Source organism: Bidens hawaiensis, unplaced genomic scaffold (genome assembly GCF_021521415.1).
Source record: "Bidens hawaiensis isolate Kalapana, Puna unplaced genomic scaffold, B.hawaiensis_p1.1 tig00009039_1, whole genome shotgun sequence".
NCBI classification, from domain to species: Eukaryota; Viridiplantae; Streptophyta; class Magnoliopsida; order Asterales; family Asteraceae; genus Bidens; species Bidens hawaiensis.
In genome coordinates this window covers 564274-587943 of record NW_027491661.1, presented here as the reverse complement: position 1 = coordinate 587943, position 23670 = coordinate 564274, and the positions used below count along the sequence as shown (strand labels likewise).

The 23670-nt window shown below is 41.4% G+C and overlaps 3 protein-coding genes across 3 annotated transcripts in view; 2 read left to right on the top strand and 1 right to left on the bottom strand.

The window, feature by feature from the left end:
• Positions 1–23670, top strand: part of LOC143530850 (uncharacterized) — a 207031-nt gene that overhangs the window by 159717 nt on the left and 23644 nt on the right. The window lies entirely within an intron of this gene.
• On the top strand, positions 2500–2989 carry LOC143530819 (uncharacterized). The gene is made up of 2 exons (XM_077026250.1): positions 2500–2768; positions 2854–2989. Exon 1 carries the CDS (start codon positions 2522–2524, stop codon positions 2753–2755), a length of 234 nt encoding a protein of 77 aa, XP_076882365.1. The 5' UTR covers positions 2500–2521; the 3' UTR covers positions 2756–2768; positions 2854–2989.
• Positions 13750–14697, bottom strand: LOC143530872 (uncharacterized). Its single transcript, XM_077026294.1, has one exon. It carries the CDS (start codon positions 14695–14697, stop codon positions 13750–13752), a length of 948 nt encoding a protein of 315 aa, XP_076882409.1.

Here is a 23670-nt window from a genome sequence, read left to right as displayed (position 1 = left end):
TGGATTGTTTTGGGTCAAATGTTAGTTAGGGCTTGTGTTGGGCTTCAAGTGGACTTTTTCATAATTGGTTAGCCCAACTGTCTAATCCTACATTGTTGCTAGTATGTCCTACACGTTGGCAAATCGGATATTTTCAGGAACCGGAACTGGTATAATCAGGTATTTGACCAGGTTTTGGCTGGGTTAGGTCCAGGTTTATGAGCACGTGTAAAAGAACACGTGTAACGCTGACTAGATTACGTTGTTAAAAACACACGCCAACTAGTAACTTTTGTTGAATGACTAGATCATATCAAATGAAGATTTTGAAAAAGAGTTATAAAAAATTAGGAACAACTAGATCGTGTAGTCGGCATGTTCACGATCTAGTCGCCCCTAATTTTCGATAACGCTTTTTTAAAATCTTCATTTGATAAATATGATATAGTCGTCCAACAAACCTTACTAGTCGGCTCGGGTTTTTAACAATGTGATCTAGTCGACGCTTTCATAATCTAGTCGGGCCAACATAGACATGAATGCAGTCGTCGGGCCGACTGTCTTGTTGGCGCTTAGATTGTCTTCACGAAGCAGTCGCCGCATCAGCTTTACGGACACGTGTTCGTTTTTCATTGGCTCTGAAACTAGTCGTCTTGGATTATTAAAAAGTTGTCCCGCCTATTTCATAATGGATGTTGCGGGAATTCTTTGTAAAAGATGGACAAATTTGAAAAAACATTTTTTAAAATGGTTATAGAATTTTCCTTTTAAAAAATGGTTTTATAGAATTATCCCTTTAAAAATTGGTTATTGTTGGAATTTTCCCTTATAAATAAGACTTGTAGCTAGGGGTGAACAAATGTGGTTCGGAAATGCCAGAATCGAACCGGTGCCTCAGAACCGCTAACGTGTGTTACCTTGTGGTTCTCGATTCTCAGAATTTGTATTAAACGGTTCTAGTTCGGTTCCGGGTAAACCGACGGTTCTAGACGTAGAACCGAAGAACCAGAATATTAAAAACATTTTAATTAAATTCACCAATCCCCATTTTTGTAGGTTAACTTATTAACCGGCATCCATTCAATCATTCTTTATTTCAAATCTTCATTCTTTGGGTTCAATACCTAACAGCCAAGATCAATTATGATTTAAACTTTCAAGGTAATTTAATATAAAATGATAGGGCCTTCCTTTAATCTATCGCTCTTAATGATTTACTTAACTTCAACAATTAGGTTTTAATAAAAAATATAACGGTTGTTCATGCTGTAGTCTAAATTAATTTTACCGTGAAAGAAAGACATACAATTATATAAACTTGTTTTACAATTTGCAAAGCTTGCACAACTTTATCGGTTCTAAAACCGATTACTATAATAGGTATCGGTTCCGGTTCTATTTCATTTTCAATTCCGGTTCGGTTCGGTTGCACAGCCCTACCTGTAGCCCTATTCCTTGGTTTTTTGACGATTCGTTTCTTTTTTAATAGCAGATCAATCTCCAATTCGACTGCTGCTGATCTTTCAATTCTCTATACGGTACGAGGTTAGTTATTGTTTCCTGCTACGAATATCCGTCTATTTACAAGTCTAAACAATCAATTTAGGGTTTAATTGGATCACGAGTAAGCAATTTGATTGTAGTAACATACTCACGGAACCAATTGTTCTAGTCACCTAACTTTCTTTAATTTTACTGATGCGATTACTTTACATTAGTAGGTACATGGATCTAGCATTTGCTATATGTATATCTATATGTTTATAATCATTTTGTAGATAAAAGCTTATGTATCTTTGTTTCTAACACTATCTAAATTTCCGTTAATGGAGAATGATCTGAAACTGCTAAAATACTGGCAGCAGTCAGTGCAGTCGGGCAGTGGGGTGCCTACTAGTGATTAGTAGGATCAATCGGATTGATTTTGACCTAAATTTGATCGATTTTGAATGATCTGGGCCGATTTGGACAGACAACCGATTATATGAAATTGAATCGGTTACTCACCGATTTTCGATTAACCGCCGATTAATACTGCTTTTTTTTTACACTGATTGGCAGCACAGTTCTGATTGTTTTGTCATTTGAGTTTATAATCGCTATCTGCAAGTGAGGAGACAGATAATAATTATAATAAAACACTTGGTATTTGTTGATGTCCAGTGACAGTAATCTTATTGACATTTGTTGCCGTAGAAGTATCATTGCATACCTAATCACAGGATGCCTTTGGAGCTTTTTTTTAAATATCTAACCTCTAAACTTTATCATTCACCTGTTTGATGGTGATTAGCTGAGTTTTTTTGGTTCTTGAGACAGAAATGTAGTAAAATAGTTTAAAATAGATCGTATAGTTTAGTTCATTATTTGAAGTGTGTGTTTGTTAATTGTAAGTTTGTAACGATGCTGAATCTGTACATAGTTAGTGAAGATTGAAGCCTCTATTGTGACAATCTAATAATACAATTGAAAACTTAGTTTTATAAGTTTTTTTTTCTTTTTTTTTTTTCAATATTAAGTTGACTAATGCATAATACAGAATATGGGTCTTTGGACACTACTGGAAGGGTGTCTACTAATTGCAAATGCATTTGCAATATTGAATGAAGATCGTTTTCTTGCACCTAGAGGATGGAGCTTCCAAGAGTACTCGGGTGTGAAGCGAAACTCCATCAAGGGACAGATCATTGGTCTCATTTATGCAACTCAATATTTGAGAGTTCTCTTGATTATTTTCAACTCCCTCAGCATTGTTGTAAAGCTGGTTTCTGGATGATTGATTACTCAAAGTAAGTCTATTGTTTTTTATTAACCAATGCAAACTCAAGGTTAGTCTATTTTTATTCATGATATTATGTCTGTGTTGCTCATCAGATCAAGAAGTTTTTGGAAGGACAGGGTTGCTGGTTGCAAAAGGAAAAAAGAGAGAAAATTTATGTTATGTAGTAGTTACGCATTTAGCTTCTTTAACATGTTTTGAATATTGGATTAGGTCGCTTTGTGGTTTGTTACTTTGTTGCAACTTGTGTAGTTTCGTTAAGTGTTGTATTTCTGTTGCTTGTATTCTAAACAAAATTGGGTTGAAAAAGGCACTTCATTTGTTACCTTGTATTGTATCGTGACGAAGTAAAGAAATTGGCAGCTTCAAGGCTTCAATATGTTTTGTTCTAAAATTGAAAACACCTGTCCATTAGAATGAATATGACCTGTAAATATAAAACCATCTAAATAACCTTCTTTTAATAGTTCTTTGTCAAGAGGATAAGGACTTATTTGGTTTTTTTGAATGATGGCGCTAATAACTTCTCGTATATGTTTCGAGCGTATTATATCCTTAGTAGCAAGCAAGCTCAAACGGTACACAATGAAAGGATCAAGTAGTAGTATAATTTGAGTGATAAAATGTCAATAAAAATAGTTGATACGCCACTTGATGATCTCCCTTTGACTTGGTGGATATTTATGTAAATTTTCTAAATCATAATTAATCATTTGAACTCCAATTTCATTTTCTTTAGTGTGAGGATCAATGTTGGAAAAGTTACTTCTCGGCAACAAATTAAGCCACAAAGAAGCTCTCATGTCTGGCACAAGCTGTCATTAATTCGATCTTATTAGCTAACATGATATTGACAAGATTTCATGTCTTGATAATTGTTAGCAGGTTCTCACTGGTTAAAGAAAGCTAAATTTTATGTCTTGAAGTACATCAATTTACTATATCAGCTAAGTTGTTGATGAAAATTTGAAGGACATCAATTTACTATATGAAGAAACACTAACCGGACCCCGGGCAGATTACTGGTAACCTGGGGGTTAGATAGATGTTTCCCACGAGGGGTTAGACCCAGGGAAGATGGTTCTTCTGATAACCTGCAAAACAGACACCGTGAGCTCGTCACTGAGAAGGGGGGGGGTTCCTCCTTGTGACCACCCTCCGGCGTGAGAATCAGACTAGATTGCTCTTTAAATATAAATGTATATTAAGAGATTGCTAGAGCAGATATCAGGTATAATATGATGATAATATGTTAAGATAAGATGATCATACCATTTGTGGTATTTATAGCCGAAGGTAGGTTTCCAAGGAGGTGTGGCCGGCTGCAACAGTGTTCCTGTTCCACCAACAGTGGCCTACGCACGTGCCCTGCTGGTAGTTGGTGGGTAGGCAGCGGCTGATAGTGACCAGGCCTGCTGTGTACTATTCCTTTTCCACCAACTGCCGGCTATGCACGTGGTATGGCAGTAGTTGGTGAGTAGGCAGCGGCTAATAGTGACATACAGTACAGGAGCATGCTGCTCGCCATACTGTTGTCAATAAGCTGTCGTATCTTTAGTCAGATCTTTTTCCCATACCTCGTCAGGTACAGTACAGATCTTCCCGTATCGTACGGACTGGCTTATTTGGGCGGGAGTATTCCCCTCCCGCCCTTGTGCGGGATTGTTCCCGGCTTTGCTCATTCCTTCAGGTGACACTGAACGATTGAGAGCTAAGTGCCTTGTGCGTGTAGCCTTGCTGCGCGGGTGGCCTTCCCTGATGGCTTGTATCCGAAGCTGCGGGAACAGGCGGAGTCCTTCACCATCGGGAGGCATTTCCTGCGGGAACAGCTTGCGTACTGCGCGTAAGGACGTCACGTCTCCGAGCATGGTTGGTCCTGCGGAACCAGTTGGTCTTTGCGCAGACGTCCCTGTTTAAGGTGAGTCTTGCGGGTCCAACTGGGCTCTGCTGGGACCTACCTCTTCAAGTCCCCCCAGTCCAATGTTCTTCTCATGAGTGTTTAATAAAGTGAGGTGAACTTTTGGACTTAAGCAAAGGGTTTTTGAAAAGGGTTTTTTAAGGTTTTCCATGGGGATTCTTCCCGCGGAAGTCCTTGTCACTTGCAGAAATTCCCGAGTTTCCTGCTTGATCTTTGGGTATGATGCGGGTAGGCTGTAACCTCCTCGCAAGTCAGGAGCGTTGAGTCCCACTTGTGTGGATTCTCCGTGAGGTTTTGGTAGTTTTGAACATAGTGATCAATTATGTTAAAACCACCAATTCCATCCTGGAGCTTCAAACAACGTAGTTCTCGACGTTCCCGCTATGCGGGGATGTTATTTCCGTTTTCGCAAGCATTGCCCAGAAGATCCTTCTTGGTTTCAATTCCCAGCGGAGCGCTAGGTACGTGAAGGGTTTTGCCTTAACACTGTACCCGCGCTCGTCTTACGGTTACTTTACTTCCAAGGTATTCCTGGCGTCAATTCCCTGCGGGTGCTAGGTATGTGAAGGGTTTTGCCTTTACACTGTACCCGCACCCGTCTTATAGTTACTTGGTTGCCGAGGTATACTTGGCTTCAATTCCCTGCGGGTGCTAGGTATGTGAAGGGTTTTGCCTTAACACTGTACCCGCATCCGTCTTACGGTTACTTGTTTGCCAAGGTTTTCTTGGCTTCAATTCCCTGCGGGTGCTAGGTATGTGAAGGGTTTTGCCTTAACACTGTACCCGCATCCGTCTTACGGTTACTTGTTTGCCAAGGTTTTCTTGGCTTCAATTCCCTGCGGGTGCTAGGTATGTGAAGGGTTTTGCCTTAACACTGTACCCGCATCCGTCTTACGGTTACTTGTTTGCCAAGGTTTTCTTGGCTTCAATTCCCTGCGGGTGCTAGGTATGTGAAGGGTTTTGCCTTAACACTGTACCCGCATCCGTCTTACGGTTACTTGGTTGCCAAGGTAAGGGGTATTTTCCCGCTTACTTTTTGATCTTTTTGAATTTTGAATTTTGAAATTCGAAGAGTTGGTGGAAAGATAAGAACAGTCCAAACCTCTGAAACGTCGTGCGACGGTTTCTTCTGACTCTGTCAGGACGTGCAGGAAGTTATGGTGACGTGACAGTACATGGTCATTCCAGACGCTTTTTCAGGCGCGTGGGCGCGATTTTTCGGGCGCGTGGCCGCGAAATTAATGGTATGCGTCCTGTCAACAGCTGTTGCCAGCTTGCTTTTTGCCACGTGTCATAGTTTCATTGCACCTTCGTTTTCTCTCTCTTCCGCATTAATTTCATCGCATTAATTGCGATTAGTATATAAAGGGGGAGAGGGTTCTTTGTAATCCACACTTTCACTCTTCTCTTCATCTTCTAAGCGACTTCCGGCGAATACTCAACCTTTTCAGGCAAGCATTCTCCCGAAATCGTTTTCTTCTTCTTTTACAAGATGTCTCGTGATCTCGAATCTACAGCTGATGACAAGAGTACTGCTGGCGAGTGCCAGTGTGCTCTGCCTGGCGATCTGTATCGGTACGTCGTCAGGAAGTTCATGCTCGAGTCTCTCGAGCCTGAGTTTCCTGAACCCCATCAGACGGTGTACGATTCCCCCAGAGGCAAGATCGGGGTTTATGCTGCATTCTTTGTTTATGGGAATCTTAGGTTCCCATTGACAAAGTTTGTTTACCGTGTCCTTGAGAGGCACGGTGTTCATTTGACCGAGTTGCATCCCATGGCGATCGCCAAGATTCGCCACTTCGAGTGGGTGTGCCGGATTTTGGGCATTGAGCCCTATGTTGACCGCCTGATGACCTTCTACACTTGGAGGTGCATCCAGGGGTGGTACACGTTGATAACCCGGATCAAGGGTTTGAAGATTTGCGCAACCGAGCGCAGTCTTCGTTCGTGGAAGAGGGAGTTCTTCTACCTCTCCGCTCGCGCCATCCCCCTTGCCATGAAATTTAAGAACGGGCAAGTACTTCCCAGCCTTCACGCCTCCAACTACGAGGAGGCGGAATGGTTTTCGAAGATATCCCGAGTCCAATCTCCGGTTTACCGGTTTGCGGAGTCCGGGATGGTGATGCTGGGGATGAGCCGGGTGTGGAAGGCTGCGGATGCGCATAAGATCCCAATCGTCCTCGAATACGGTTCGAACTCTGTTCCTTACGGTATGCTTTGTTTCTTTTTGTTGATTTAGAATCTCTTCTAACTTTTTTCCTGTTTATTTCAGAGGGGAACGACTTGCAGTCGCTCCTGAACCCGCGGGAGGCTGACGGTCCCGCTCGGATGGGTACTCACGCTCTAGACGAGAACGAGTTGCCCATCCTAGAACAAACGGCGGATCGGTTCGTGGAGGTCTATCCGCTAGGCCATGAGATCCTTAGCGCCCGTCGGCCAGGTAAGGCGCTATTCGACCCTCGACCCCTCAATGTTGAAACCTCTGCTGGAATTCCTCTAATCGTATGTTCTGATGAGGAATCCGCAGATGGTCCTCCGTTGGTGCGGAAGAAGAAGGCTGCCGGCGGGAAGGTGAAGGAGAAGGTGGCCTCCACTGCCGATCCAGCGCCTCGGTCTGACTCGGATACCGAGAGCGAAGAGGTGGCGGGGAATCCCGGTGGTGATAAGATCACCATTCCGGAGGCTGTGACAACTGTCACCGAAGAGCCCAAGATGACAACGGTGACCGGCGTGAAGAGGCCGGCTCCATCGGGTTCATCCCCGCCCGTCCGTACTTTCAGGCTCAAGAAAACCCGTAAGTGCAAATTTCCTTTGTCTTTAGCTTCATAGTTTAATATCGTTAACACTTATCTTCTTTACGCAGGCGTGGATGTTGACGCATTCCAGGGTGGAGTGCAGAGTACCTCTCCGCCAATGACGGTAGGCTTGGTCAGCCTACCTGAGGCGTCGACCCAGGCGCCTGCGCCTGCTTCCGCTGGTTCAGTTGCTCACTCCTTTGAGCCGACTGTTCCAGCTGTGATGACGTCACCGCCGGCTGTGAGTGCTATTTTTACAGCATCCTTCACCGAGCCGGCGGTTACTATTGCGGCGGATTCCGCGGCGGCGACCGCGGCGGCTGCTACCATGCCCCCGTCATCGGCAACAACGGCCGATCCATCAGGTACGCATGGGGCTTCTCGCCAATCTCTGCCACCTTCCCATCTGCCTGACCTCTTGGATGGATTTCCCTTGGGTTCAGGTGATGGGTTCGACGGCTATCGGCCTGTTATTGACCCTATAGGTGCGTAGGGTTCTTTTGGCCCTTTTCATATTTTTTCTTATCTTTTCCTAACTGCTTTATGTTTTTTGCAGTGTCGGATTCCAATGAAGTGTATGTTCCACGATGGAACATTCGCCGAGGAACAACCCTTCGCACCCCTGTGGAGTGCGTGGAGTGGGCTCGTCACGCTGCTCCTAGTGGTGCGTTGGGGGAAGCCATGGCTAGCTACCAGGAGGGTAGGCTAAGCAATGAGCTTCGGGTTCTCCTGGCCCGGATGCAGCCGCGCGTCGAGCTGCTTTGTCGTGAAAACGACAAGTTAAAAGCAGCTCGCGTTAAAGAAGTAGCTCAGGCGCGGGCTGTCCGGGAGGAGAACCAAAAACTTACCGCAGTGGCTGCGGAGAAGGAGAAGGCCTTCAAGGCCCTCGAGGTTGAAGTTCAGGCCCGGCTCGAGGCCCGTTCCAAGGCTGCCCAAGCTGTTAATGAACAGCTTCGGCTGGCTAAGGAAACTGCAAGGAACGCAACCGAGAGGGCCACAAAGGCTGAAGCTGTTGCTGAGCCTCTACGCGTGGAGAATGAGGAGCTTAAAGCCAAATTAGAGGCTCTCCAGCAGGCTCATGATGCCTTGGCGATGGAAGACGCCAAAAAGCTCCAAGAAATCCTGCACCAGAGGGGGGTGCTTGACCATGCTGAGCGTAAGCTAAAGGGCGTCGAAGAGGCTGCGGCTAAAGAAGTGTTGCTTGCCAACCTCAACAAGAGTGAAGCCGATCGCGCCCGTAACGAAGCTCAAGCTGCCCTCCAAGAAGCCCTGGTTGCCAAGGAATGGCTTCTTCGAGAAGCGTTGTCTCAGGTAAGCTTTTCTTGTCTTTACGCTTTTCTTTGTAAATAGAAAAGGTTTTTGACACTTGTATATTTTCTTTTGTAGGTTGTGCATCGAGTCTTTGCTGAGACGTCGTATGACGATGCTATGAGCGCAGCCCTCAACGCTTCTCACGAGGATGGGGAAAATGTCGGCTTCCTGCTTGGTCTAGGGTTCGTTGAGAATGGCATCCCGCCTTCCAACTTCCCTTTGTACAATGTTGATACTGAAGCTGTTTACGACCAAGCAGTGAATCAGTACGCCGCCTTCCCGCATCCGGTGGTGGAGAAGGTGAATCAAGTTGCTGCTGCTGATGATGGGTTAGCTATCCTTAAAGCTTTCCTTGAACTGCCACGATCTACTGATGGTGCTGGTCCAAGTGGAAGTGGCCCTGAAGCCTGATCCTGAAGATCCCTTCCCACTGCTAGGATAGATTTAGCTTGTATAGATTTATTTTCTTGTAGGCGGGTAGTTACCCGGCCATTCTTGTAATGAATTATTGTGAAATATAAATCTTTGTGCGGGTAAGACCGCTTCTTTTATTGGATTCCTTGCTTTATAAACGTTATATGACTTGCATACTTTAGTTTAAATTAGCAATTTTCCAAGTGTAGAATAAGTTAACCTTTGAACGTGGTAGATAATAGGTTGAAGTTTTGCTTCCTCTTTCGTGGTTGTGCGGGTAGGACCGTCACTTGCACTTAGTAGGATGGCTAAACTTTACCTACGTCTGACCTGCGTGTAGGTTTTCCTCATCTTTTCTGAGGATAAGTTAACCTTTGAACGTGGTAGATAATAGGTGTGAAGTTTTGCTTCCTCTTTCGTGATTGTGCGGGTAGGACCGTCACTTGCACTTAGTAGGATGGCTAAACTTTACCTATATCTGACCTGCGTGTAGGTTTTCCTCATCTTTTCTGAGGATAAGTTAACCTTTGAACTTGGTAGATAATAGGTGTGAAGTTTTGCTTCCTCTTTCGTGATTGTGCGGGTAGGACCGTCACTTGCACTTAGTAGGATGGCTAAACTTTACCTATATCTAACCTGCGTGTAGGTTTTCCTCATCCTTTTTTGAAATTTCTAAGTGTTTAGGATAAGTTAACCTTTGAACGTGGTAGATAATAGGTTGAAGTTTTGCTTCCTCTTTCGTGATTGTGCGGGTAGGACCGTCACTTGTACTTAGTAGGATGGCTAAACTTTAACCTATATCCGACCTGCGTGTAGGTTTTCCTCATCCTTTTGTTAGAAATTCTGTTTTGAATAACCGTTCGACGCGCGGTTGTTAATAGGTTAGTGTTCAGTATCCTCTCATGATTCATGCGGATAGACCGGCACTTTCATTTAGTGGGATAACTGAACTTTTCCCCTTCAACTGACCTGCGTGAAGGTTTGTCGTTTTTTGGGTTTATGCGGGTTTTGCCGCCTTCCCCATGCAACGACTTTTCACGTAATTATGCGGTGAAAACCGGCATATCCGTGTTGAATAAATTAACCGTTCGACGCGCGGTTGTTAATAGGTTAGTGTTCAGTTTCCTCTTATCATGATTCATGCGGATAGACCGGCACTTTCATTTATTGGGATGACTGAACTTTTCCCCTTCAACTGACCCGCGTGAAGGTTTGCCGTTTTTTGGGTTTATGCGGGTTTTACCGCCTTCCCCATGCAACGACTCTTCACGTAATTATGCGGTGAAAACCGGCATATCCGTGTTGAATAAATTAACCGTTCGACGCGCGGTTGTTAATAGGTTAGTGTTCAGTTTCCTCTTATCATGATTCATGCGGATAGACCGGCACTTTCATTTATTGGGATGACTGAACTTTTCCCCTTCAACTGACCCGCGTGAAGGTTTGCCGTTTTTTGGGTTTATGCGGGTTTTACCGCCTTCCCCATGCAACGACTTTTCACGTAATTATGCGGTGAAAACCGGCATATCCGTGTTGATAGTTCATAAAAATGTAAAATCATCAGCGTCAATATTTTAAGGAGAATCGTTTTCATTAGAAGTGGCTCTTGGCCTTTTCTTTACAAATTTGGAATTGATTTACATGCAAACTGTGTAAATGAGCTCCCTTCCATGTTGTTGGGATGGGAGTGCCATCGAGCCGATACGCACCTGGTTCGGGATCTCGTTCTTTACGCAGCATGTAGTCTCCACATTGAAGCTGGAATTTTATTCGTGTTTTCCCCAGCTGGGGTTCTACACGCATCAGCCTGCTCAGCGTTCATTGCGCCACGAGGTGCGCGAGCGTCCCATCTCTGACAAATGCTTCGACCATGTCCTTTACGTCTATGCATTCTTCGGTGTTGTGGCCTTTTGTCCTGTGAAAGTCACAGTATTTGCTCCGATCAGCATTGTGACGATGTCGGATTATTTGAGGCTTTGGCCATGGGAGCTCCTCAGTGGCGAATATCTCGGTGACGCTTTTGGTGAGCGGCGTCCATCTGGAGTTCTTGTTTGACTGTACGTTATCCCTTCCGCCTAACCGATGCTGCAAGCCGGATGAGGTGTCAAAGTTTACCCTTGACTGCCAAATGCCTAGCTTCCGCTTTTTGTTTAATCGGGCGGTAAGGACGTTGTCTTCTCTTGTTTTCTGGGTGTAGAGGTTTGTGCTCTGTGGGAGATCTCTACCCAGTTGCTTCTCCGTTTCCGCAAAGCGTTTAGCTGCTGTCATGATGGCATCCCATGTGGATGGTATGCCATCTTTACCCGTTAAGGTGCGGATGAGCTCTGGGTCGTTCGCGCCCTGAATAAAAGCAGCGCGAACAAGATCTTCGCTAATGTTACCCAGACTTAGCTTCTTCGAGTTGAAGCGAGTGATGAAGTCTAGCAAAGATTCATCTTTTTCTCGAATGCACTTGAGGATTGTCCATTGCTCCTCGGTATACTTTCTTTGCTGGCTGAAGTGTTGGCTAAACTTCTGTTGGAAGTCTGCCCAGTCGTAGATGTGGTTGACCGGTAGACGATCGAACCACGCTCTAGCAGCCCCGACAAGCGTCATTTGGAACATGTAACACCACGTGGGTTCCGTCCAACTACTGACGGTTGCCCCCGCTATGAATCTGTTTAAATGATCATCTGGGTCGGATATACCATCATATGTGCCTATGCTGGACATTTGTTTGGCACTTTTTGGGGCAATTGCTTCTGCAATGTCCCTTGCAAATTTGGACGTTCCTGCATTTGCAACATTTGGTCTGAATGTTTTGGAGAAGTCACGTGGACTTCCACCTGTGTTTTTTGGTTTGTAGGCTTCTCCAAAATGCCTTCTCGTTTGGGAGTCCGTTTCCTTACGCTTCCCTTTTGCCCTATGGCGAGGGTTCGCGTCGGAGTCGGATTCCTCCGAGTCATTGTCCAAGTAATCTTCGAATTCGTCAGCCTGTTGGACGGAACGCAAGCGTTCGTCCAACTCAGCTTGGAATTCCCTCTGACGTGCCTCCGCCCATGCCTTAACTTTATCGAGTGTTTGGCGGGGGAGTCTTGTTCGTTTCTCTAACTGGGTATCGGTGATTCCCAGTGAGCGATTATTTACTGCACTTGCCCCAGCTTGGGTAACTGGGGTAGTGTTTGTAAAAACTGTGTGGCCGGTATTTCCCCCAGTAGCTGGGGTTGTGGTTACCGGAGTTTCTTTAACCATCTTAGAAGTTTGAAAAAACTGGAGAAAAATGTTCTAGCTTTATGCACGGATGGCGCCAATGAAGAAACACTAACCGGACCCCGGGCAGATTACTGGTAACCTGGGGGTTAGATAGATGTTTCCCACGAGGGGTTAGACCCAGGGAAGATGGTTCTTCTGATAACCTGCAAAACAGACACCGTGAGCTCGTCACTGAGAAGGGGGGGGGGGGTTCCTCCTTGTGACCACCCTCCGGTGTGAGAATCAGACTAGATTGCTCTTTAAATATAAATGTATATTAAGAGATTGCTAGAGCAGATATCAGGTATAATATGATGATAATATGTTAAGATAAGATGATCATACCATTTGTGGTATTTATAGCCGAAGGTAGGTTTCCAAGGAGGTGTGGCCGGCTGCAACAGTGTTCCTGTTCCACCAACAGTGGCCTACGCACGTGCCCTGCTGGTAGTTGGTGGGTAGGCAGCGGCTGATAGTGACCAGGCCTGCTGTGTACTATTCCTTTTCCACCAACTGCCGGCTATGCACGTGGTATGGCAGTAGTTGGTGAGTAGGCAGCGGCTAATAGTGACATACAGTACAGGAGCATGCTGCTCGCCATACTGTTGTCAATAAGCTGTCGTATCTTTAGTCAGATCTTTTTCCCATACCTCGTCAGGTACAGTACAGATCTTCCCGTATCGTACGGACTGGCTTATTTGGGCGGGAGTATTCCCCCTCCCGCCCTTGTGCGGGATTGTTCCCGGCTTTGCTCATTCCTTCAGGTGACACTGAACGATTGAGAGCTAAGTGCCTTGTGCGTGTAGCCTTGCTGCGCGGGTGGCCTTCCCTGATGGCTTGTATCCGAAGCTGCGGGAACAGGCGGAGTCCTTCACCATCGGGAGGCATTTCCTGCGGGAACAGCTTGCGTACTGCGCGTAAGGACGTCACGTCTCTGAGCATGGTTGGTCATGCGGATCCAGTTGGTTTCTGCGCAGACGTCCCTCTTCAAGGTGAGTCTTGCGGGTCCAACTGGGCTCTGCTGGGACCTACCTCTTCACTATATCAGCTTGTGTTTTGATGCAATGTTTACCATCTTGCAGCGTGTATAAGTTTACTAAAACCGATTGATGTGATTGATGTGACAGTGGTGTGTCGTGTCAAAGTTTCAGGGCCCGTATAATAGCACCCTTACTGATCGACTGCATACAAGTTCAAAACATCAAGAAGCATGTCTATTGATTTCGCGATAAACAAACCACCACATCAAAACGAAAACATCGAATCACAAGTTCACGAATTACATAACTAGACACACTACGCTAACCTACCAAACGATCTCTCTACTTCATACCAGTTTCCAAATCATTCACTTTCACCACACCAATCTTCTCATATCTGAAACCAAAAGGACACACATAACCTTCCACTTCACCTTCCGCTTGCACCTTCTGCCTATCAACAAAATACGACCACACATGCGACACAATCCAACCCGCCAATGCTCCACAACCGATAGCCAATATGAATCCCAAATCAACACAACCTTCACTCTCTGAATCCTTGTTTAAACCTTCGCCCTTCGAATGTTCCTTCGGAATAACAGCAGGCATCGAATGCATCCATTTCGGAACCTCCTTAATTCCGAAGCTCCACGAACACACCGACGCAATCTCTTCATGCTCTTCATTATCAGACACCAAACCAAACAAAACCTCTTCACCTTTCAGCATTTCCCCCAAATCTACGCGATACGAAATCAGCGGCTCGACCGGCTTCGGGTGACCAAACTCGGTTACCCTAACATGTACCCGCTTCAAAATCGCAATGTAATCGACCCACGACGTTAATTTCACTCCAGTTTTCAAATCATGAGTCATGATCGAAACATTGCTAACCCTAGAAGACGAAATTGTGCATAAATTGGCATCAAACTCGATATTAACGAGCTGGGTTTCATCAAGTTTTCCAAAAGAAGTGTTTTTAGCTAATTTGGAAGCAAACCCAGATGGGATTATTACCAGTGCGAAGCGATTGCCGATCTTGAAGGTGAAGTTGGAGGAAAACGACGTCGTTGGGGTGAGTTTGAACGGAGTGGTGTGGAATATGATGCCGGAGCTTGACGGGTTTGGGCGGGTGAGTTGAACGGAATCGGAATCTTTGTCTCCGGTGAAGTGGGCGTCGCCGGAGAGTGAATATCCGGCGGGAAATTGGAGTGAGGTTGATGAGGTGGATGTTGTTGATAGAGATAGGATGAGTAGAGTGAGGAGTGAGAGTGGAAATGAAGGCATCATGAAATGAATTGTTAAGAATCTGAGAAGAGTGGTGGTGGTGAAGAAGAAGGTGATTACAGAGGAGTGATAAGGTTATGTTGTACCCTTTGCATTGAGAAGTGTACCTCGATTCATCGTGTGCTTTTTGGAACGTAATTAATTAGGAAAAATTCCTAAAATAGTCCCGTTCCTTTTTGAGAGAAAAGTTTCAAAATAATTATTTTTTTTTAAATCTTTTATAATTTGGACTGTAAAGACGCATTGAGAAAAGATAAAAATAAAGACGAGATTTCGAAAGAAAGTCAAGTAAAAGACGAGATTTGGGGAAATAATGTCGGTAAAGTCCAAATTATTTGTAATCTTGGAGCAAAAGTTCAAATTTTTCAAAAAAAAATTTATTAAAAAAAACCATCTTGAGAGACTGTTTTTTTATGTTTCCTACCTTTCCCGTCCAAATTTTCAAATTCTTGGAAAATTATATTTTTTGCAATTATACCCCTGAACCACCATCACCACCTTGAACCACCACCGTCACCGACGCCGTCGGCCCCACCCCATCACAACCACCGTCACTACCACCCGCCCGCCCAGTCTACCGTCCACAGCCTCGCCGGAGCCTCCGCAGCTGCTGCTCACTCTGCCTATGGTAGACTGGCTAATAATCCTTATAGCAAATTGCATGTATAATTTATGTAGCATGGTGATATACGTACTTATATAAATTTTAATAAAAATAAACTGCAATGTATATTATAAAGCATGGTTATTATTCAGTGATTTTCATTCTTCTCAAGTATCTGTTACTTAATGTCCAAATTTAGTTTTCCATCACTTTACTAATTGGATTAAGTTGCTTGGATTTAGCCTACATGTTTCATTTCTTGTATTAAAAACTGATTGAAACATGCGAGGTGGTAGACTGGGCGGGCGGGTGGTAGTAACGGTGGTTGTGATGGGGTGGGGCTGACGGCGTCGGTGATGGTGGTGGTTCAAGGTGGTGATGGTGGTTCAGGGGTATAATTGTAAAAAATATAAGTTTCCAAGAATTTGAAAATTTGGATGGGAAAGGTAGGAAACATAAAAAAACAGTCTCTCAAGACGGTATTTTTAAGTAAAAAAAATTTTGAAAAATTTGAACTTTTGTTCCAAGATTACAAATAATTTGGACTTTACCGACATTATTTCCCCAAATCTCGTCTTTTACCTGACTTTCTTTATAAATCTCGTCTTTGTTTTTATCTTTTCCCAATGCGTCTTGACAGTCCAAATTATAAAATATTTTGAGGAAAAAATGGCTATTTTGGGACTTCTCTCTCTAAAAGGAGCTATTTTGGGAGTTTTCCCAATTAATTAACATTTTCTACGTCTCGGTAGAGTCGGTAGTTTTGCTTTCAAACAAATGATATCGGGTATCGATATTTTATCAAACTGATATGATATTGATATTTTATCGAGTTTTTGTCTTTGATACTGTTATCATACCATACTGAGTATTTTCAGTATTAGTATTCATATCCATTTTTGACGATTTTCGGTAACAATATTTTTAGTACATGTACCGGCCCATCCCAACTTTCACCCTAGTTTTCATTCACAAAGTGTGTAATCATTTAGTTTGTTGTGTTTTTTATAACGACGACTTTTTGCATCTAGGCCAGACAATGTTATCTTAACCGGATCCACGTTGGCTTCAGAGTTTAGCTTGGGCGTTGACTCGGGAAACCATACTGTCGGCTGCCACTTGACAGTCGTTGTGCCGTTACAAGAGCAAAACTCTCTGGCATAACACATAGTGAGACGAAGCCCGGGATTTGAAGTGACAACCTTGCACAAGGCCTTCCTCAAATATTTCATTTTTCATAATCCACCAAAAGTGACACAAACGGAGATCGAACTTGGATCTCCCGTGAAGAACCCAAGCCTCCTACAACTAGGCCATAATTTATTTTGTTGTTTAGTTTAATAACTTTTAAAATTTACAATATTAAGAATGTAAGAGCATTCCGAACAGCTTCTACATAAATATGTGAGTGCGTTCTTTATATTTTATTGGGTAGTTATGAGTGGATGAAAAAAAAAGGTTAATGTTTATGAGTAAATTTGAAGAAATATTTATTCGTACTGTATAGGTTTTTTAATATTTTTTAAAAATGATTATGAGTGAATTATTATTTAATTAAAAATGATAGAAACATGATAGTTTTTTATATAATTATAAAAATAAAGATAAAGTATCTACCATGAATGCTAATATGTTGCAACCAAGTCATATTTGGATTTTGAAATGTCACGTGATGTGACAAAATGAACATAAGATATATGAATGTGATCAATATGTTTATTTCAAGAACACTTAAGGATTCACATTCTAGGATGTGACGGTACGGTAATTATGGGAAATAATATCAAAAAATCATTAAAGGTACGTAATTGAGAAGAATATTATGAGTTTAATCACATTTTTAGAAAAATATTTGAAATTGCCAAAACATGTGTAACCAATATGCATGTATACCTTGCGATAGACAATTGCTGTCACACCCCGACCAAATGCGGCGGAACATGCCGAGGTGTAACGATTATCCATAAGCATATGACACTAATTAAAGTGACAGTATTTAATAAACTCATTTCATTTCACAACATCGAAAATGTCACATAACAATTATCCATAAAATAACCATAAACAAGATATCACAAAATATGGCAAATTGATATTGTTCATTTTTACTAATATCCTAAGGTCTTTGACGTCGTTTTCTTCACAATCATAAATCAACCAAGATGCAAACCTGCAACATTTCATAAAATAAAGTTTGTCAACACAAAGGTCGGTGAGCAATTCATAAGTTTAATCATATTAGTATATAATAAAGATAGCCACAAAACTTGCATACTAAACGATAAATAAAAGTGTTAATTTGGATAAATAGATATCGCTAAACACATTAGCGACACCTAGCTATAAGGGGATGCCAAATAGTCTAGGATTTTATAGTTATCGTTAATTGCATTACGTTAACGACACCTTGCTATAAGGGGATGCCAAATAGTCTAGGATTTTATAGTTCCACCAACCAAAAGCGATAAACACATAGGCATATAAGCATAAAACACCCAATCGAGCAATTATTTAGGTAAAGTATACAACTACGTTTGTGGTTTAAGATTCAAATACAAAGCATTTTGTTGAATAAGTATGAAATGTTACCCCCAAAATAAAAGATGGAAAATAGGGTATGAAGTACTCACCTTCAAGTGGTAAACTTAAAAGATGATAATTTGGAGATTTGTCGGAACGACGAGTTTAACGCACAATGCCTAAAAAGAAAAGAAGTCTTGAATTTAGAAAGGTTGTCTTGAAGGTCTTTAAACAAAATAAATGTTGAGAAATGTAAATAATTAAAGTTCAAGGTTTAAAATGTGACTATTTAAGAATTTATAATAATAACCCTTTAAAAATGTAAGTTTGCTCGAAATCGGGTTAAAGTATCTAACCTTAATATTTACTCAACCTATGTTAAGTAATAAGGTGGGTAAAATGCAAGAATGCAAATCCCTTTGGAATAAAGATACTAAAACGGGTTTTTTTTATCGAGTGTTCGGGTTGTCGGTTCGGGTCTTGATAATTGGTCAAACCCAAAGTCAACTTTCCAAAATATTGAATGTTATGAGATAACTCAATAAAATTTAATAAGACTTAACCAAGTATGTAGTTCCATTGTTTTAGAACTAACAACGCACGTTAAGCGAGTGTTCGGTTTTGTCGGTCCAAACTTTGTTATGAGATCAAGTTGGATCCAACATTTCCAAGTACTTAAGAAAATATTTAAAAATCAATTTGTAACTATTTTTAAAGAAATATACAAGTCTTGATGGCTAAAAAAAACACACTTGTGTGTCTTAAACGAGCAAGAATCGGTTTGGTTCGGTTTCCATCTCACAACAAGTTCATAGATGGTTTCCACATGTCCAAACACTAAAGAACTTGTATAATAATGTACAAATAAAAAAAATACTAAAAGTTAACAATAAAGTCTTTAAACAAAAGTTCGGTTTTCAGTTCGGATCGTGTTTCGGGTTAAGACCGAGGTAAAATTCTACAAACCCATAACCATAGAATTTGTAAACATAACCAACAAACTAAAGAACTTGTATAATAATGTACAAATAAAAAAATACCAAAAGTTAACAATAAAGTCTTTAAACAAAAGTTCGGTTTTCGGTTCGGATCGTGTTTCGGGTTAAGACCGAGGTAAGATTCTACAAACCCATAACCATAGAATTTGTAAACATGACCAACAAACTAAAATAAGCAAGATTAATATGTATAAACAAGTTATATAGATGTATATATATCAAGGACACGAAGTCCTCCATGAAGCCTTGCCTTATGGGGTCCAAAACCTCACCGACCGGAATCGGAGAAGTAACTACCAAAGATAAAAAAGGGGTGTATATTATATATATGTTGCACAACCATAAACAAGTATTAATAAGACTACATAAACTAATTAAGATGAAAGACCAAAATCCTTCAAGAACACTTAAGAAAATAACCTTGAATCTTTGATGTTTGAGAGAGTTTTTTTTTTTTTTTGGAGTTGTAGCAAGGGAAAATGAAGAGGAAAGGTGGTGTATATATAGGGTAATGTTGGTGGTCAAATATGGGTGTGAGACACGAGAGTTTTCATGCAAAATGGATCAAGACAAAAACAAAAAACAACAAAATAAATAAATAAATAAATAAATAAATAAATAAAAATAAAAATAGGATGTTTTCAAGACTCAACAAGTGTGAAACAATATTGTAACATAAATCCATCATTTTGATTATAACATAAGTTTCGGTTTACAAATCGGGTCGGTTTACATAATAAACAAATGCAAAAACGAATACAAACAAGATCCGAAATTGACGAATGTCACAATTGCCCTTTAAATGGTTTCTTTTTACAAGATTACATAATGTCATTTGTCAAAGGATGCTACATTGCTACCACGTTTTAAGTTACAAAAGGTTTGCCTAGAGAGAATATATGATTTGGCAAGAGGAATGAGTTTATGCCCTATCAGTTTAACAAAAAATCGAAGTTGCTTAAAATTATCTCTCTCATCTTTTATAACATCCCATAGCTATAACATTCACAAATCATAATCCAGTCATCATTCCCTTCTTCATTTCTAAAATATAAAATAAAATTAAAAATAAACACACTACATTAATTATCCATCATTTATATATGGTATAGTAACCTTTTATATAAGCAAAACTATCATTTATTCTCCATCAAATTATTGTGAATGTATACAAACGAAAAAAGTAATAAAATAAGTGTTTATGAGTAAAATTAAGAATGAGATGTGCGAGATTTTAAGAAATAAGAGAGAATTTTTTTTTAAAGAAATGCAACTTTTAATTAAATTATAGAGTTAAAGACAGGGTTGGGTTCAAATTTATAGTTTTCTAAAACTAGGAAGGGTATCAAATTTCTAGCTTGTAGATTTTAGAATTTTTGTTAAGATCATCATGTGTTTTTTTTTCTTCACTTTTTCCTTTAGCATTATATTATATTACTCAGTATTGTGTTATATTTTGCTTGCCATTGTGTTATATTTTATGATATATTGTGTTAGAGTAGAGATAGTAGACTAGATATGAATGCTCTTATTCCCATAAATATATAGATACACAATGAGTCTCAAAATATAGGGAATTACTATAGTTTTGGGAAAATCCGCAAAATAAGCATTTGTGAAAACAAATTTCTAATTTTAGGTATCATTTGTAAAAAGTTTCAGAAATAGGCATCATAAATTAGTCATGACGAGTAATTTGTAGAAACCAATTAGAACTTGTCACGTGTCGTTAAACTAACCGTAACGAGCAGTTCACTAATCATTTACTCGTCACGACGAAATAAGTTTCATGCTTCATAATCAACGTCCACGAGTAATTCATAAGTCATTTAGTCGCGGCGAGTAGATTGTAAGGTTAAACTAGTCGCGACGAGTTAACCACTAATAAACTACTCGTGTAGGTAATGTAAACCGGGTAAACTAGTCGTCACGACTAAAAGACTTATGAAATACTCGTGGGCGTTGATTACGAGACATGAAACTTATTTAGTCGTGACAAGTAAATGATTAGTGAACGTGCTCGTTAAGGTTAGTTTAAGGATACACAACAAGTTTTAATTGGTTCTACAAACTATTCGTCATTACTAATTTATAATACCTATTTCTGGAATTTTTTGCAAATAATACCTAAAACTAGAAATTTGTTTTCATAAATGCTTATTTTGGGAATTTTCCCTATAGTTTTTCATCAAATTTTAGCAATGGTGATGTGGAGTAAGAGCATTTACATTCAAATCATTAAATTTTGTGAGTGCGGTTTTATAATTTAGAGGGTGCTTTAGAGTGTTGTCATGTTATGAGTATGTGAGAAAGAAAATACAGTGATTTTTCTGTATATTTGAAAAGCTACTATTCACCCTTATAATTTTTTAATATTTGTTGAAAGTGGTTGTGAATGAAAGAGAAAGAAAGTGTAATGATAAAGGCATAAAATATTATTATTTAATTGAAAATGAGAGATAAAATTTAGTGTTTTTAGTGTAATTTTAGATTTAGAGATGATGGAGTTGATGAGAATGCCCTAAAAGAACAAATTTTTGTATTTTCTTTAAATCGACGAGGGTGAGTACAAGAAACTTAGACACCATGTTATCTTGTGTAAACCCTAATCACAATCATCAATACATATTTACGCTTTTGTTAACACACACTTGAGAGTTTATCTTGAACCAAATGGAAATTATCTAAATTGAAGCCATTACGATAAACATATCAATAAAAGGAGACCAAATCATGTAATTACAACTCACAATTTAAACACAATGGGGATTAAAACCTCCTACGTATTCCTATAGCTAAAAGATTAGAACAGCTCTTTGCTTTTAATTACTATTATATGTTAGAGTTTTCAAGACTTAATTCTAGGATAGCACTCAAAAAATTAAAGAATCTTAAAGACTTCAATGATTACATTAAGGTCTTGAAAGTTGAAACAAAGATCGGAGTAAAGTATTGTCACACTAATACACGAATGTGATGAATGACGAAATGCATGTTCCTAAGTAAACATCGTGCTCATAGGTTGACAAGTGCATATGACAGTTTTCACCCAAGAAGGTTCATTGCCGAAAGCTACCTATCTTGAAGTAGTATATACTCAAGTTGAAACTTATATATATATATGTGTGTTGTGTATTGCATTGGTGACTTTCTAATTTCCACTTTCATGTGAGAGATCGTAAAAAAAAGATATTTCTTTCCTAAAATGACTATTAAGGGTGAACCTTAACATAATAATATGGAACCTCCATACCTATATTGAAGAAACACTAACCAGACCCCGGGCAGATTACTGGTAACCTGGGGGTTGGATAGCTGTTTCCCACGAGGGGTTAGACCCTTGGAAGATGGTTCTTCTGATAACCTGCAAAACAGACACCGTGAGCTCGTCACTGAGAAGGGGGGGGGGTTCCTCCTTGTGACCACCCTCCGGCGTGAGAATCAGACTAGATTGCTCTTTAAATATAAAAGTATATTAAGAGATTGCTAGAGCAGATATCAGGTATATTATGATAAGATAAGATGTTTTAAGATGATCATACCATTGGGGTATTTATAGCCGAAGGTAGGTTTCCAAGGGGTTTAGCCGGCCCAACACGCTACCAACTGTAACCTATGCACGTGCCCTGCCTGTGAGTGGTGGATAGGTAGCGGCTGACACAGAGCAGGCGTGTCGTGCACTCTTCCTCTTCTGCCAACTACAGGCTAGGCACGTGGTATGGCAGGAGTTGGTGGGTAGGCGGCGGCTATTGGTCACAGTGCTGTGGCGTGCTGTCTGCCATGCTGCTGTCAGTGAGCTGTCGCATTCTTGGTCAGATCTTTTGTCTGTACCTCGTCAGGTATCACACAAAAGATCCTCCATCATACGGACTGGCTCATTTAGGCGGGAGTTTTCCCCCTCCCGCCTTTGCTCATTCCTTCAGGTGACACTGGGGAGAGTTAAGTGCCTTGTGCGTGTAGCCATGCTGCGCGGGTGGCCAGTCCCTAATGGCTTGTATCCGAGGCTGCGGGGACAGGCGGAGTCCTTCACCATTGGGAGGCATTTCCTGCGGGACCAGCTTGCATACTGCGCGTAAGGACGTCATGTCTCCGAGCATGGTTGGTCCTGCGGAACCAGTTGGTCTTTGCGCAGACGTCCCTGTTTAAGGTGAGTCTTGCGGGTCCAACTGGGCTCTGCTGAGACCTACCTCTTCAAGTCCCCCCAGTCCAATGTTCGTCTCATGCATGTTTAATAAAGTGAGGTGAACTTTTGGACTTAAGCAGAGGGTTTTGAAAAGGGTTTTTGTAAGGTTTTCCATGGGGATTCTTCCCGCGGAAGTCCTTGTCACTTGCAGAAATGCCCGAGTTTCCTGCTTGGTCTTTGGGTATGATGCGGGTAGGTCTGTAACCTCCTCGCAAGTCAGGAGCATTGAGTCCCAGTTGTATGGATTTTCCATGAGGTTTTGGTAGTTTTGAACATAGTGATCAATTATGTAAAGACCACCAATTCCATCCTGGAGCTTCAAACAACGTAGTTCTCGATGGTCCCGCTATGCGGGGATGTTATTTCCGTTTCCGCAAGCATTGCCCAGAAGATCCTTCTTGGTTTCAATTCTCAGCGGGTGCTAGGTATGTGAAGGGTTTTGCCTTTACACTGTACCCGCATCCGTCTTACGGTTACTTTACTTCCAAGGTATCCCTGGCGTCAATTCCCTGCGGGTGCTAGGTATGTGAAGGGTTTTGCCATTACACTGTACCCGCACCCGTCTTATAGTTGGTTGCCGAGGAATACTTGGCTTCAATTCCCTGCGGGTGTTAGGTATGTGAAGGGTTTTGCCTTTACACTGTACCCGCATCCGTCTTACGGTTACT